The sequence below is a fragment of the Ranitomeya imitator genome, chromosome 3 (assembly GCF_032444005.1).
Source record: "Ranitomeya imitator isolate aRanImi1 chromosome 3, aRanImi1.pri, whole genome shotgun sequence".
Lineage (NCBI taxonomy): Eukaryota > Metazoa > Chordata > Amphibia > Anura > Dendrobatidae > Ranitomeya > Ranitomeya imitator.
Genome location: NC_091284.1, coordinates 44040402 through 44057122, shown reverse-complemented (window position 1 = coordinate 44057122; position 16721 = coordinate 44040402). Strand labels below are relative to the sequence as shown.

The window sequence follows — 16721 nt, the reverse complement described above, 5'->3', positions numbered from 1 at the left end:
GATTTTAATTACATCCAAACACAGTTGGTTCCGACCTTCCTATAAATGCAGGCTTTACCATGTTATTAGTCATAGGTAAGTGTTCACACTAGGCAGACAGGTCAGGGACCCATCCGATCTGAGATTACCTTGACGTTTGGTGGATGGGCTCACAATTTTTGGCCAAATCTAGTGCTAAGCATCTCATGTGTTTTTTCATAGATTTCACAAGCCATTATGCTATTCACATTTCATGTATCGCACATTTCCTTGCTTTAGTACAGTAAAATTGAGTGCAGCCATTGATCTATTTGCTATGTCTTTTTTGGTTATGCACCAGTTCAGACTAGATTGCTGTTCAGTCAGTTTTCCTATATTTACTGTGAGCATTATGAACCCCCAACTGCTTCACAGAAGTTTATAATGTAGAGCCATGAAAATAAAAAAAATCATATTTTTTCCACAAAAATGATCTTTTCACTCCCAAATTTTTACTTTCACAAGGATAATAGGAGAAATTGGACCCCAAAATTTATTGTGCAATTTATGCTGAGTAGACGGATACCCCATATGTGGGAGGTAACCACTGTTTGGGCGCATGGCAGAGCTCGGAAGGGAAGGAGCACCGTTTTGGAATGCAGACTTTGATAGAATGGTCTACGGGCGTTATGTTACGTTTGCAGAGCCCCTGATGTACCTAAACAGTAGAAACCCCCCACAAGTGACCCCATTTTGGAAACTAGACCCCCCCATGGAACTTATCTAGTTATGTGGTGAGAACTTTGAATGCCCAAGTGCTTCACAGAAGTTTATAATGTAATGCAGAGTCGTGAAAATAAAATATTTTTTTTTCCACAAAAAAGTTTTTTTTAGCCCCCAAGTTTTTATTTTCACAAGGGTAACAGGAGAAAATGGACCCCAATAGTTGTTGTCCAATTTATCCCCAGTACGCTGATGCCCCATATGTGGGGGTAAACCACTGATTAGGCGCACGGCAGAGCTCAGAAGGGAGGGAGCACCATTTGACTTTTTGAGCACAAAATTGGCTGTCGTGTTTGGAGACCCCCTGATGTACCTAAACAGTGGAAACCCCCCAATTCTAACTCCAACCCTAACCCCAGCACACCCCTAACCCTAATCACAACCCGATCCATAATCCTAATCACAACCCTAACGATAATCACAACCCTAACCCCAAAACAACCCTAATCATAACCCTAATCAAAACCCTAAATCCCACACACCCCTAATCCTAATCTCAACCCTAACCTCAAACCTAACCCTAATCCCAATACACCCCTAATCCCAACCCTAACTTTAACCCTAATGCCAACCCCAACCCTAATCCAAACCATAACCCTAATCCCAACTCTAACCCTAACTTTAGCTGCAATCCTAGCCCTAACTTTAGCCCCAACCAAATTAGGTATAGTGAAATGTTTGGCCACCCCTAGGGTGCCCAAAACGCCTGTACTTCAACAGTTATTCTGTGCTGACACACTCTATTTAATTAATAAAAGCCTGGCTGTCAGAAAGTGCCACTAGGGGGAGCTCACTGCATACAGATTGTTCCAGCTCACATTGTGCAGGGGAAAAGGATGTGCTACCTCTAGTGATGGCTGCCGCTGCCTAGTACTTTGTGTCATTTGGTTTGTCTGGAATTTTGAATCTGATAAAAGTGGGGGGAAAAAAAACACATTTTAATTTGAGGCCCTCCGGCTGTCTAAATTCATCCCTGCAGGGAAATACTTCCCATAATGTAATTTATAAAATATATATATATGTTCACGATTTGTGATTACTTACATTCTAGCTTGGGCAGGGACAGTGATGTGGATTTTCTTCTGTGGCTTCTGGGTTTCCATTAAGATGTAACAATTGGTTTCTCCTGGCTGTGAAACTGTCAGTAACATGAATGTCAGAATTAGGGACCGGATAGAGATGATGGATAGGTTCAAAATCAACGGGTCTTTATGGAAAGTTTTATTCCCAGACTGTTCTGTGGGTCCACACAATGTTTTGTTAATGTTTTGTCAATCAACGTATTGTGTCCTGTGCGTAATATCACTGATTGTTCATTGCCATGTGTCCGATATGATGCTTTATTGCTGAGGGCAAGGAGCCATACCCAAGGAGGACCACGGAGCCACTAGTGTGGACTTTCTTCTTCAAAGTCAGATGCAGCCTATACAGAGGTTTTCCTAAAAGCCAGATGCCCATCAGACCCATATTTCTAAAAAGGCACTGGGGGTTCATTGCCACAGGAGACAGCGCCAGGTACCAAGAAGCCTCTACCACCACTCCCCCTTTCCTATGCTGCACCCTTTCCTATGCTGCACCCTTTCCTATGCTGCACCATACTTTCTAAATTATATGACCAGCTTTAGTCTTGCTAATAGAAGGCAAGAGCTTGAAATATTGACCCAATACCCTTATCATTGTCTGTTGATCGAATGAGACTGTTTAGGAGAAGGTGTCTTTTCTTTTTTCTAATTATGGGCAACCCCACCTTTTAAAGGGAATTTGTCACCAGGTTTTTGCTACTACATTTGAGAGCAACAATAAGGTAGGGGAAGAGACCTTCATCCCAGCGATGTGTCACTTACTGGGCTGCTTGCTGTAGTTCTGATAAAATCACTGTTTTATCTGCTGCAGCTCTCTGAATGCTGAGCTCTGTATAACTCCGCCCACACCACTGATTGGTAGATTTCTGCCTATGCACAGGGTATACAGAAAACTGCCAATCAGTGAAGGGGGCGTGGTCGGACTAGATGGCTGCTGCTGATTAAAACAGTGATTTTTATCAAAACTACAGCAAGCAGCACAGTAAGTAACAAACCGCTAGACTCATGATATCCTGGAAAAATAACCAGACTGCTACAAACAAGATAATGTTATAAAGCTGAATTATCCTCGATGATCCAGTAGAAGAGAACAGACTGCAATCTGCTCTCCAGTAACTGCTATTATTACAGATGACACTACCATCCGCCGGGCACCTGTGCCCCTGAAGTCTGTTCTAAAATAGTGCCAGGCTCAATCTATAATGAGCGCTAAATAAAGACCCTGATTGAAATGTGAACGAGCAGCCTGACGGCACTAATGTCATTTCCTTTGGCTTGTCTCAAGCTGTTGTCTGGAATAATATCGATGAGAAAAGTGAAAAACTAAATCTAAGAAAAGAATTATAAATATACTAAATGGAGAATGGTTGCCATTAAAGCCAATGGGAAGGATGCGAGTCAAGAAATGTATAAAATGGGCCCTTATTAGTGATGAGCGTATGTGCACGGATAAGGTGTTATCTAAGCATGCTCGAGTGCTAACAGTGTCTTCGGCGTGGTTGAATAATTTGGCTCTCCGCCGCTGCATATCCCGCCACTGTTCATCAGGAACAACACATGCAGGGGTTGTCTAACAAACAGGCAACCCCTGCATGTGTTGCGGCTGTCAAACAGCTAAGGGGACTTTATCATATTTTTTGCGCACGCCAAAGACGCTGTTAGCACATGAGCATGCTCTGATAAACCCTATCCGAACACGGTCGCTCATCACTAGCCCTTATTTATTCTAATTTTTCATGGAACGGTCACTTTTTAGCTTCTTCACGGTTTTTAAATTCTCAAGTTCTTAAAAGAAACTCGCAAGATGGAATGTAAGCATTTTTGTGCTTTTTCAGGCGGGTTATGGCGAGTACCTGACTGTAAAAGACAGAGTGTGCACACACTTAAAGCGTCTAAACTGAATGACCTGATTTTTTTGCTTGGGGAAGTTGCTCGTTTGCCTGCAGTGCCTCTAAAGGGGAAATATAGTATTACACTCAACGGTGAAGTAAATGATTGTCTATGTAATACATCAACGATCCGGGTCCTCCAGAGCATAACGACTTGTTACTAGACTTCCACTCTGGCTCATTATAGACCAAGATCCTGAGTTGTTAACCCTGTTTATGACGTCTATGCACCCCAATATGTCATGGTCAATGTCTGTTAAGATTATCCATAATCCCTTTTAAAAAGAAAATTAATATAAATGTTACCCATCGACATAAAACAGCCTTTGTAACATATTGGACAACTGTGTCTAATCACGCCGGGTTATGTCTGTACATTCAGTCCACTTACTTGGCTTCGGGGGAGTCTGTCCTAGACATATACAATAGAATGAGGAACAGAAACACTGAAAAGGCAGCGAGACCAATCCATACAGCAATAACAATTGAATCTGCAGATACAAGAAAACACAGAATTGAATTAGTTACATAATGCCATCCGGCTGGATTCAATTATAAGGCAGCTTCTATTGTTAATATTTCCAGAATTTTCGGTCTATACAGATGACATCCAGTGGGATTTGTGGATCCCCGAATGGAAAGAACCAGGTAAAGGGTTATTCTGGTGCAAAATAAGCAAAAAAGGAATAGCCACACAGTTTTAAATTAAAAAGTCACGTCTTTCCATATTATATTTACAGTTTGTATTTTTACTAGTGATGAGTGAATATACTCGTTACTCGAGATTTCCCGAGCACGCTCTGGTGTCCTTTGTGTATTTTTTAGTGCTCGGAGATTTAGTTTTTATTGCTGTAGCTGAATGATTTAGATCTGTTAGCCAGCATAAGTACAGGTCCTTCTCAAAAAATTAGCATATAGTGTTAAATTTCATTATTTACCATAATGTAATGATTACAATTAAACTTTCATATATTATAGATTCATTATCCACCAACTGAAATTTGTCAGGTCTTTTATTGTTTTAATACTGATGATTTTGGCATACAACTCCTGATAACCCAAAAAACCTGTCTCAATAAATTAGCATATCAAGAAAAGGTTCTCTAAACGACCTATTACCCTAATCTTCTGAATCAACTAATTAACTCTAAACACATTCAAAAGATACCTGAGGCTTTTATAAACTCCCTGCCTGGTTCATTACTCAAAACCCCCATCATGGGTAAGACTAGCGACCTGACAGATGTCAAGAAGGCCATCATTGACACCCTCAAGCAAGAGGGTAAGACCCAGAAAGAAATTTCTCAACAAATAGGCTGTTCCCAGAGTGCTGTATCAAGGCACCTCAATGGTAAGCCTGTTGAAAGGAAACAATGTGGCAGAAAACGCTGTACAACGAGAAGAGGAGACCGGACCCTGAGGAAGATGGTGGAGAAGGACCGATTCCAGACCTTGGGGAACCTGAGGAAGCAGTGGACTGAGTCTGGTGTGGAAACATCCAGAGCCACCGTGCACAGGCGTGTGCAGGAAATGGGCTACAGGTGCCGCATTCCCCAGGTAAAGCCACTTTTGAACCATAAACAGCGGCACAGGCGCCTGACCTGGGCTACAGAGAAGCAGCACTGGACTGTTGCTAAGTGGTCCCAAGTACTTTTTTCTGATGAAAGCAAATTTTGCATGTCATTCGGAAATCAAGGTGCCAGAGTCTGGAGGAAGACTGGGGAGAAGGAAATGCCAAAATGCCTGAAGTCCAGTGTCAAGTACCCACAGTCAGTGATGGTGTGGGGTGCCATGTCAGCTGCTGGTGTTGGTCCACTGTGTTTCATCAAGGGCAGGGTCAATGCAGCTAGCTATCAGGAGATTTTGGAGCACTTCATGCTTCCATCGGCTGAAATGCTTTATGGAGATGAAGATTTCATTTTTCAGCACGACCTGGCACCTGCTCACAGTGCCAAAACCACTGGTAAATGGTTTACTGACCATGGTATTACTGTGCTCAATTGGCCTGCCAACTCTCCTGACCTGAACCCCATAGAGAATCTGGGGGATATTGTGAAGAGAAAGTTGAGAGACGCAAGACCCAACACTCTGGATGAGCTTAAGGCCGCTATTGAAGCATCCTGGGCCTCCATAACATCTCAGCAGTGTCACAGGCTGATTGCCTCCATGCCACGCCGCATTGAAGCAGTCATTTCTGCCAAAGGATTCCCGACCAAGTATTGAGTGCATAACTGAACATTATTATTTGTTGGTTTTTTTGTTTGTTATTAAAAAACACTTTTATTTGATTGGATGGGTGAAATATGCTAATTTATTGAGACAGGTTTTTTGGGTTATCAGGAGTTGTATGCCAAAATCATCAGTATTAAAACAATAAAAGACCTGACAAATTTCAGTTGGTGGATAATGAATCTATAATATATGAAAGTTTAATTGTAATCATTACATTATGGTAAATAATGAAATTTAACACTATATGCTAATTTTTTGAGAAGGACCTGTACATGTGGGGATTCCCTAGCAACCCCCACATGTACTTATGCTGGCTAACTGATGTAAATCATTCAGCTGCGGCAATAAAAACTAAATTTCCAATCACTAAAAACTACTCGGAGGACACCTGAGCGTGCTCGGGAAATCTCGAGTAACGAGTATATTCGCTCATCACTAGTGTTGAGCATTCCGATACCGCAAGTATCGGAATTCCGATACCGAATTCCGATACTTCCCGCGTATCGGATACCGGAATCGGAAGTTCCCAGAATTCAAACTGCACGCAGCAGCCAATGAGGAATGAATGGAAGTGTGGGCACATCCTGCTTAGCATGGTGGGCATGTAAGTACTGGCAAGGCTGTGATTGGCTGCTGAAATGATGTCACTCTGCACTATAAAAAACGCTGCCGCCATTTTGCACTCACTCTGCTGTGATTTCAGTTAGGGACAGGACGCTGTGTTCTAACTGAGGGCCAGTTGAGATAGCTAATTGCTTTATTTTGCTTTCCCAAGGCTAATTTAGCAAAACGCTGTGTGTTGTTCACTGTTCACCTTGCTCTTGCCTTGCAGCGCTGTTTTAACAGCGTTCTGCAAGGTCTCTGTGTGTGTGTGTGTGTGTGTGTAGCTCACTCTGTAGTCTGTGTGCAGCCATATACCCGGTTGTATTCAGCTCAGGGGGGGTTCACACTGCCTCATACAGTTCTATCCATTGTCCTTTTTTGCTCATAGTGCAGCCTGCTGCACATTTTTTCTAAAATTTCCTATTAGTGTTTTTCCACCCGTCTCCAGCTAAATTGTGGAAAAACACTACATAGGATAACCTAGAGGGGGGGTTTTGGGCCTTGCAGCGCCGTTTACGGCTGTCTGCACGGTCTCCGTGTGAGCGCAGCTCGCCCTGTAGTCTGTGTGCAGCCACAGCCGGTTGTATTCAGCTCAGGGTAAGTCACTGCCTCATACCATGAAAAAACTTTTCCTTTTTTTCAAATAGTGCAGCCTGCTGAAAATTTTTCCAAAAATTTCCTATTAGTGTCTTTCCACCCGTCTCCAGCTAAATAGTGGAAAAACACTACATAGGATAACCTAGAGGAGGGTTTTTGGGCCTTGCAGCGCCATTTACGGCTGTCTGCACGGTCTCCGTGTGAGTTAAACTCGCTCTGTAGTCCGATCTGCAGAAAAAAAAAAAGTAAAGTTCACCAAACACCACTTAACACTTGTGTAGGCCGCATTTTATAAATAATAAAGTCTAGTCCACACTTTACAACATTAGTGTTTCTTACACCTGTTAGGAGGAGCATTTCAGGAATAAGCACACTAAGGCCTTAGTACTTTTCTGCTTATCTTTATATGTCAACCAAGATGAAGAGGGCAGGGAGTAAGGCACGTGGGCGCAGAGCAGGGAGAGGAGCAGGGAGAGGACGTGGTGATTCTGTGCCTGCTGCGGGCACCGGTGACTCATCATCACTCAGTTTCAGCAGGGAACAGTCCTTCATGCGCAGCTTTGTCGGAGAGCGCCGTGCACCTCTGCTGCGTGAAGATCAAATTGAAGCCGTTGTCGGATGGATGGCAGCTAACGCATCAGCATTGACTTCAATTAGTGCCACATCCTCTCAGGCACAGACCACTGGAGAGCAGCCATCTGTCTCTTCACCACCTGCCAAATTGGCCAGGCAGAGAGCCCAGGACAGGAGCCGTCTCTACTTCTGTTTTCTGAATCTCTTGGCTTGGAAACGGGGCCAGCCAAGCAGCATTGGAGAAATGGAAGAAGAGGCAGTGTGCAGTGATGCCCAACAGCTTTGTCTCTCTGACTCTGAAGAGGCGGGTGGGCCAGTGCCTGCGGTGACCACAGCGCAGTACGCATCTGATGATGAAACTCAGGTGCCGCTTTCTGGTGTGTACTGTGCTGCCGAGACTACCCAGGAGGAGCAGTTTGTGGCAGAGGGTAGTGGAGATGATGAGGTCGTTGACCCATCGTGGCGTGAGGAACAGGAAGGTGGTGGGAGCAGCTCTGAGGAAGAGATTCCCCTTACGGGCCAAAATGGGAGAGGGAGGGGGAAGACTGCGGAGCCTGTAGCCTCCACTTTGGCACCCGTTAGGAGCCTGTCTCTTTCAAAAGCCAAAAAGGGCGCTCCCAAGACTTGCAGTGCCTGGTCCTTTTTTGACACAGTTACAGATGACATTTGTTTTGTCAAATGCAAGCTGTGTCATCAGAAAGTCAAAAGAGGTAAAAGTGTCAGCAACCTCAATACCACAAATATGTGGAAATATGTGCGGACCAGGCACGCGGTGGAGTTACAAAAACACACTGAAGACGTAGGCCAACCAACAGCGGCAGCTACCACCTCTTCAGCTCGTGTTGCCTCTTCCTCCAGCTCACGCACAGCTGGTTTGGCTTCCTCCCAGGATCACCATGGAAGAACCTCTGGCACTGTTGTCCAGAGACCTAGTGTAATTCCACCCACAGCACCACATTCCCAGTCATCCTCACACTCCCAGTCTACTCTACAGCCATCGGTAGTACAGGCATGGGAGAAAAGGCAGGCATTCTCGGCAAACCACCCCCGAGCACAGGCTCTGAATGCAGGCATTGCCAAACTTCTGTCCCTGGAAATGCTCTCATTCAGGCTGGTGGAGACTGACAGCTTCCGTGACTTGATGGCATTGGCAGTCCCACAGTACAAGGTGCCCAGCCGCTTTTACTTCAGCAGGCAGGCTGTCCCTGCCCTGCACAAGCATGTGGAGGGACGCATAAAACACGCGCTACTGAACGCCGTCAGTAGCAAGGTCCACCTCACCACCGATGCGTGGACCAGTCAACATGGACAGGGGCAATACATTTCCCTCACTGCCCATTGGGTTAATGTTGTTGAGCCAGGTACAGATCGTGCGAGTGGCGCAGGACGTGTCCTGCCCACTCCAAGGATTGCAGGAATCCAGTCTGTACGCATTGACTCCTCATATACAAGTTCCTCAGAATCATCGCTGCAGGAGCCGTCACAGTCCACCTCCACATGGACCCATGAACGTTTACCTATGACCGACATGAGCACAGCCGTGGCCAAACGTCAACAGGCCGTCTTGAAACTAGTTTCATTGGGGAATCGAACCCACACAGCGCAGGAGCTCTGGAATGCCATCAAGCAGGAGAGCGATGTGTGGTTAGTGCCAGCGAATCTCCAGCCAGGCATGGTAGTGTGTGACAATGGCCGAAATCTGGTGGCAGCTTTGGCCATTGGCAACCTCACTCACATCCCATGTCTGGCACATGTGCTCAATTTGGTTGTGCAGAGTTTTCTGAGGGACTATCCGGATCTTGATGCACTGCTGCACAAGGTCCGCCTAGAGTGTGCTCACTTGCGGCGTTCCAGCTTGGCAAGATCCCGCATTGCTGCTCTGCAGCGCCGATTCCGCCTTCCGGAACACTGCATCATATGTGACCTACCTACCAGGTGGAATTCCACGTTACATATGTTGGAGCGGTTGTGTGAGCAGCAGCAAGCAGTAATGGAGTACCAGCTGCATCAGGCGCAAAAAAGTCGCAGTCAGCGCCGATCAGACTTCACAACCACAGAGTTGGCCACTATGAAGGACGTCTGCCAGGTTTTGCGTCCTTTCGATTATTCCACGCGGATGGCAAGTGCAGATGATGCACTAGTCAGCATGACTGTCCCCCTTATCTGCCTGCTTCAACAAACTTTGCAAGCGTTAAGGGATGATGTGGAAGAGGTGGAGGATGAGGAGTCACCTTTTCCATCAGCTTCTGGAGAGTCAGCGCCACGTGGTTCCTCACAAAGGGGTACGCAGGGGCCACTTTGTGAGGAGGACTGCGTACCCCTTTGTGAGGAGGAGGATGAGGAGGAGTCAATGGAGGAGGAAGAGCTCCGTCCAGAGGAGGGAGTGAGACAATTGTCCAGTGGTCAGTGTGTACAGCAAGGGTGGGGTGATGACGAGCGGGCAGAGATCATGTCTCAAGCAGGGGACAGCGTTTCTGGGCCAGTTGGCAGTCTGCAGCACATGGTGGATTTCATGCTGCAGTGCCTGAGAAACGACCGCCGCATCGACCACATTCTCAACATGCCTGATTATTGGGTGTTCACCCTCCTCGATCCTCGCTACCGTGACAATGTCCAAAACCTCATCCCGGCGTTGACACGGGAGCGTAAAATGCGGGAGTACCACGACACACTGGTGAATTCCATCATCTTCTCCAGTCCATCTGAGAGGAGTGCTGCTAGTGCTTTACAAAGCAGCTCAGTGCGTCGAGGCAGTGGGGGAGGCTCTGCACAAAGAGGGAGCAGAAGCAGTGCCTCTGCCCAAGGCAAGCCCAGTATGGCACAACTGTGGCAAACTTTTGTGTGCCCGCCCCAAATGTCTACACCATCACCGGCGGCTCCAGTCAGCAGGAGGCAACGGTCCCGTCAGATGGTGACAGACTACATGGCTTGCCCTCTTAGTGTACTCCCAGACGGCTCTTCCCCATTCAAGTTTTGGGTCTCTAAGCTGGATACATGGCCAGAGCTAAGCCAGTATGCATTGGAGGTGCTGGCTTGCCCTGCGGCTAGTGTCTTATCGGAACGTGTCTTTAGTGCCGCAGGTGGTGTACTAACAGACCGTCGCATGCGACTATCCTCCGATAACGTTGACCGGCTTACTTTCCTGAAAATGAACCAGGCCTGGATCTCGCAGGAATTTGCCACTCCTCTGCCTGATTAAGTAATTGGGTGTCATCCAGGTCTCCTGATGTGTTCATCTTTCTACCACCTGAACTGCTATTCCTGGGCTCCAACACCGCCAGTTGCAGCTCAGAAGTGCAGGCTGCACAGTCAAAACATACGACCCAGTGTTATTGGGTTTCAGTAACGTCAGCTGATCCCCAGCTGTGTAGCCGGCAATGTGTCCTGCGACCGCCACGCTGGCACAACAACCTAAATGTAAGGGAACCTGTCCCCCCCCTGGCGTTTGTTACTGAAAGAGCCATCTTGTGCAGCAGTAATGTTGCACAAGGAAAAGGTAGCACTTTTAGTTTAGCTCCTTGCACACGCAGAACTTAACACTTATAAAATGTGTTCACTGATACCGTTATACCGTCCCGGAGCTGGGACTTTCCTTCATAATGTGACACAGCACAGCCGTCATTCCTACCCCCTTGGTGCCATGCGCTGCCTCCTCAGTGGTGTTTTAAGCTGTCACGGAGCCTGCGCTGTTCTGTTATCCCTTGGCCATGGCCAATTTGCGCTGCCTGTCTTCTGACATAATTTGGTGTCAGGCTGGCTGCGCCTGTGCGCCCGCGCTGCCCGAGAACCCGCCTCGCAGTGTCTTCTGATTGAATCACACTGCGAGCCTGGGATCCATGGGCATGCGCAGTGCATATCTTCACCTCGGGCTCTCGCTCATCTCCCTCCGCCTTCTTTAGACTGTGCGCCGTCAGCTGATCCCTAATAGCATGCCACGGCCGTGACGCCGCACAGTCTGAAGAAGAGGGAAGGAGGGGAGTGAGAGGCGAAGATATGCACTGTGCATGCCCATGGATCCAAGGCCCGCAGTGGGATTACATTAGACGACACTGCGAGGTGAGATCTGGAGCAGCGTGGATGCACAGGCACTGACAGCCTGACACCAAATTATGTCAGAAGACAGGCAGCGCAAATTGGGCATGGCCAAGGGATAACAGACCAGCGCAGGCTCCGTGACAGCTTAAAACAACGCTGAGGAGGCAGCGCACGGCACCAAGGGGATAGGAATGACAGCTGTGCTGCGTCCCATTACGAAGGAAATTCCCACTTCCGGGACGGTTTTACGGTATAAGGGGACACATTTTTAGTGTTTACTTCTGTGTTTGCAAGGAGCATAATTAAAAGAGCAACCTTTTCCTTTTGCATCCTTAGTGCTGCACAAGATGGCTCTTTCAGCTACAAACGTCTTGGGGGGGGGGGGGGTTAAAGGTTCCCTTTCAACTTGCTCCAATCAGGCTTCGGCCTACACTCTGTTCCTCTGCTCCTCCTGCTGTCCCTGGGCTCTAACACCGCCAGTTGGTGCCTGGAAGTGCTGTCTGCACAGTCAACAGTCGCTCCTCTGTTATTGGGGTTCAGTAACGTCAGCTGATCCCCAGCTGTGTGTGCTGCAATACCTCCAATCTGCTCCTCCTTCTGTCCCTGGGCTCTAACACCGCCAGTTGGTGCCTGGAAGTGCTGTCTGCACAGTCAACAGTCGCTCCTCTGTTATTGGGGTTAAGTAACGTCAGCTGATCCCCAGCTGTGTGTGCGGCAATACCTCCAATCTGCTCCTCCTGCTGTCCCTGGGCTCTAACACCGCCAGTTTGTGCCTGGAAGTGCTGTCTGCACAGTCAACAGTCGCTCCTCTGTTATTGGGGTTCAGTAACGTCAGCTGATCCCCAGCTGTGTATCCGGCAACATGTCATGCGACCGCCATGCTGGCACAACAAAAATGTAAGGGAACCTGTCCCTCCCCCCCTAGACGTTTGTTACTGAAAGAGCCACCTTGTGCAGCACTAATACTGCACAAGGAAAAGGTCGCTCTTGAAATTATGCTCCTTGAAAGCGCTGAACTACACACTCATGTAATGTGTCCCCTCACACCGTCCAACCGTCCCGGAGGTGGAACTTTCCTTTGTAAAGTGACGCAGCACAGCCGTCATTCCTACCCCCTTGGCTCCGTGCGCTGCCTCCTTAGCGTTGTTTGATTCCGTCATGGACCCTGCACTGTTATGTTATTCCTTGGCCATGCACAATTTGCGCTGCCCGTCCTCTGACATCATTTGTTGTCGTCCTGGCTGCGCCTGTGCGTCCACGCTGCCCGAAATGCCACCTCGCAGTGTCGTCTAATGTGATCCCACAGTGGGCCTGGTATCCATGGCCATGCGCAGTGCATATACTAGCCTCTCACTCCCCTTCTTCACGCTTCTTCAGACTAGGCGGCGTCAGCTGATCCCTAATAGCATGCCACGGCCGTGACGCCGCACAGTCTGAAGAAGCAGGAAGGAGGTGAGTGAGAGGCGATGATATGCACTGCGCATGCCCGTGGATCCCTGGCCCGCAGTGGGATTACATTAGATGACACTGCGAGGTTGGATCTCGGGCAGCTTTGAAGCACAGGCACTGCCAGCCTGACACCTAAATGATGTCAGAAGACGGGCACCGCTAACTGTGCATGGCCAAGGGATAACATTACAGCGCGGGCTCCGTGACAGAACCAAACAACGTTGAGGAGGTGGCGCACGGCACCAAGGGGGTTGGAATGACGGCTGTGCTGTGTCACATTACAAAGGAAAGTCCCACTTCCGGGACGGTTTAACGGTGTGAGGGGACACATTATATGAGTGTGTACTTCAGCGTTTGCAAGGAGCATAATTTTCGGAGCCACCATTTTCCATGTGCAGTATTACTGCTGTACAAGATGGCTCTTTCAGCAACAAATGCCTGGGGGGGGGGTTAAAGGTTCCCTTTCAACTTGCTCCACTGCAGGCTTCGGCCTACACTCTGCTCCTCTTTGATTCCCTGGGTTTCAACACTGTCAGTTGCCAAAACACTAGCTGATGTGTCAGTGGGGTTCGGCACCGCCAGCTGTTCCCCTGCTGTGTAGTCGGCAACGTGTCCAGCACAAGTCACGCTGGCACAACAGAACAAAAGCTGCCACCAGTGCAGGCTTCGGCCTACACTCTGCTCCTCTCCTCCTCCTGCTGACCCTGGGCTCTAGCACCGCCAGTTTTTGCCCGGACGTGCTAGCTGCACAGAGAAAAACACCAGTCAATGTGTCAGTGGGGTTCAGCACCGCCAGCTGTTCCCTTGCTGTGTAGCTGGCAACGTGTCCTGCAAACGCCATGCAGGCACCTGAACTGAAATTAAAGGGAACCTGCCCCCACCCGCCCAGGTGTTTCTATGTATAACAGCCACCTTGTACAGCAGTACTACTGCATTTGTACAAGGTGGCTGACTTTTTCTCCTTGCCCACGTTGAATTTAACACGTACAAAATGTGTCTCATTACAGACCATTACAATGTCCCTGAGGTGTGACTTTCCTTTTTAATGACATGCAGCACCCCCCTTGGTAGCGCTGCCCGTCTTCTGACATCATTGGTTGGCTGCTTGTGCCTGTGCGTCCGCCCTGCCCGACACAACGCCCCTCGTTGTCTCATATATTTTGACTGCGAGGGTGTGATTGATGGGCACGAGCAGTGCATATCTTCGCCTGTCTTCACTCCCCTCCTTCCGCCTTCTTCAGACTGTGCGGCCTCATGGCTGTGGCAGGTGATAAGGGATCAGCTGAGGCCGCCCAGTCTGAAGCAGGTGTAAGGACATGTGTGAGCGGCGAACATATTTACTGCACAAGGCCATGAATCCCAGCCCCGCACTGTGACTTTATGAAAAGACACTGCGGGTCTGGGATTCATGGCCATCGTTAACCGTACCAGCCAACATGAAATGAGGTCATAAGACGGGCAGCGCTAACTGCCCATGGCCAAGGGCTAACAAGAGCGCAGACTCCTGTACAGCAAATAACAACGCTCCGGAGGCTGCGCCCAGCACCAAGGCGCTATTTTTGGATACCTGTGCTGCGTCTCCTTAAAAAGACAAGTCATGCCTCCAATACAGTTCTACTGTACAATCGGCAAAATTGTGTACGTCTTTAATTCTGCGTGTGCAATGAGCAAAATTTAAAGAGCAACCTTTCACTTGTGGAGCATTCTGCTGCACAAGGTGTGGCTCTTCAACATTGTAACACCTGAGGGTGGGTTAAAGGTTACCTTTGAAATTGGTTCAATTAGGCTTCGGCCTACACTCTGCTCCTCCTGCAGACCCTGGGCTCTAACTACGCCAGTTTTTGCCCGGACGTGCTAGCTGCACAGAGAAAAACACCAGCCAATGTGTTAGTGGGGTTCAGCACCGCCAGCTGTTCCCCTGCTGTGTAGTCGGCAACGTGTCCAGCACAAGCCACGCTGGCACAACAGACCAAAAGCTGCCACCAGTGCAGGCTTCGGCCTACACTCTGCTCCTCTCCTCCTCCTGCTGTCCCTGGGCTCTAACACCGCCAGTTTTTGCCCGGATGTGCTAGCTGCACAGAGAAAAACACCAGTCAATGTGTCAGTGGGGTTCAGCACAGCCAGCTGTTCCCCTGCTGTGTAGCCGGCAACGTGTCCTGCAAACGCCATGCAGGCACCTGAACTGAAATTAAAGGGAACCTGCCCCCCCCCAGGTGTTTCTATGTATAACAGCCACCTTGTACAGCAGTACTGCTGCATTTGTACAAGGTGGCTGACTTTTTCTCCTTGCCCACGTGGAACTCAACACGTACAAAATGTGTCTCATTAGAGACCATTACAGTGTCCCTGAGGTGTGACTTTCCTTTTTAATGACACGCAGCACCCCCCTTGGTAGCGCTGCCCGTCTTCTGACATCATTGGTTGGCTGCTTGTGCCTGTGCGTCCGCCCTGCCCGATACAACCCCCCTCGTTGTCTCATATATTTTGACTGCGAGGGTGTGATTGATGGGCATATGCAGTGCATATGTTCGCCTGTCTTCACTCATCTCCTTCCGCCTTCTTCAGACTGTGCGGCCTCATGGCCGTGGCATGCGATAAGGGATCAGCTGAGGCCACCCTGTCTGAAGCAGGTGTAAGGACATTTGTGAGCGGCGAACATATTTACTGCACAAGGCCATGAATCCCAGCCCCGCAGTGTGAATTATTGAAAACACACTGGGGGTCTGGGATTCATGGCCATCGATAACCGCACCGGCCAACATGAAATGAGGTCATAAGACAGGCAGCGCTAACTGGCCATGGCCAAGGGTAACAAGAGCGCAGACTCCTGTACAGCAAATAACAACGCTCAGGAGGCTGCGCCCAGCAACAAGGCGTTATATTTGGATACCTGTGCTGCGTCTCCTTAAAAAGACAAGTCACGCCTCCAATACAGTTCTACTGTACAATGGGCAAAATTGTGTACGTCTTTCATTCTGCGTGTGCAATGAGCAAAATTCAAAGAGCAACCTTTCACTTGTGGAGCATTACTGCTGCACACGGTGTGGCTCTTCTACTTTGTAACACCTGAGGGAGGGTTAAAGGTTACCTTTGAAATTGGTTCAATTAGGCATCGGCCTACACTCTGCTCCTCTCCTCCTCCTGCTGACCCTGGGCTCAAACACCGCCAGTTTCTGCCCGGACGTGCTAGCTGCACAGAGAAGAACACCAGCCAATGTGTTAGTGGGGTTCAGCACCGCCAGCTGTTCCCCTGCTGTGTAGCATCGTGTCCAGCACAAGCCACGCTGGCACAACAGACCAAAAGCTGCCACCAGTGTAGGCTTCGGCCTACACTCTGCTCCTCTCCTCCTTCTGCTGACCCTGGGCTCTAACACCGCCAGTTGGGGCCCGGAAGTGCTAGCTGCACAGAGAAAAACACCAGCCAATGTGTTAGTGGGGTTCAGCACCGCCAGCTGTTCCCTTGCTGTGTAGCCGGCAACGTGACCTGCAAACGCCACGCAGGCACCTGAACTGAAATTAA

General features: G+C 48.6%; 1 protein-coding gene across 2 annotated transcripts in view; it reads right to left on the bottom strand.

Moving 5' to 3' along the window:
• Positions 1 to 1679: 1679 nt before the first annotated feature.
• Positions 1680 to 16721, bottom strand: part of MRAP (melanocortin 2 receptor accessory protein) — a 77495-nt gene continuing 62453 nt past the window's right edge. For both annotated transcript variants that reach the window (XR_011319760.1, XM_069760843.1), the window contains exons 2-3: positions 4104 to 4203; positions 1680 to 1879 (exon numbers count right to left, since the gene is read on the bottom strand). Coding sequence is in view for 1 of the 2 variants with exons in the window: in XM_069760843.1 (XP_069616944.1) it covers positions 1789 to 1879; positions 4104 to 4203 (191 nt within the window). In the remaining variant the exon portion in view is untranslated. The remainder of the gene's footprint in view (positions 1880 to 4103; positions 4204 to 16721) is intronic.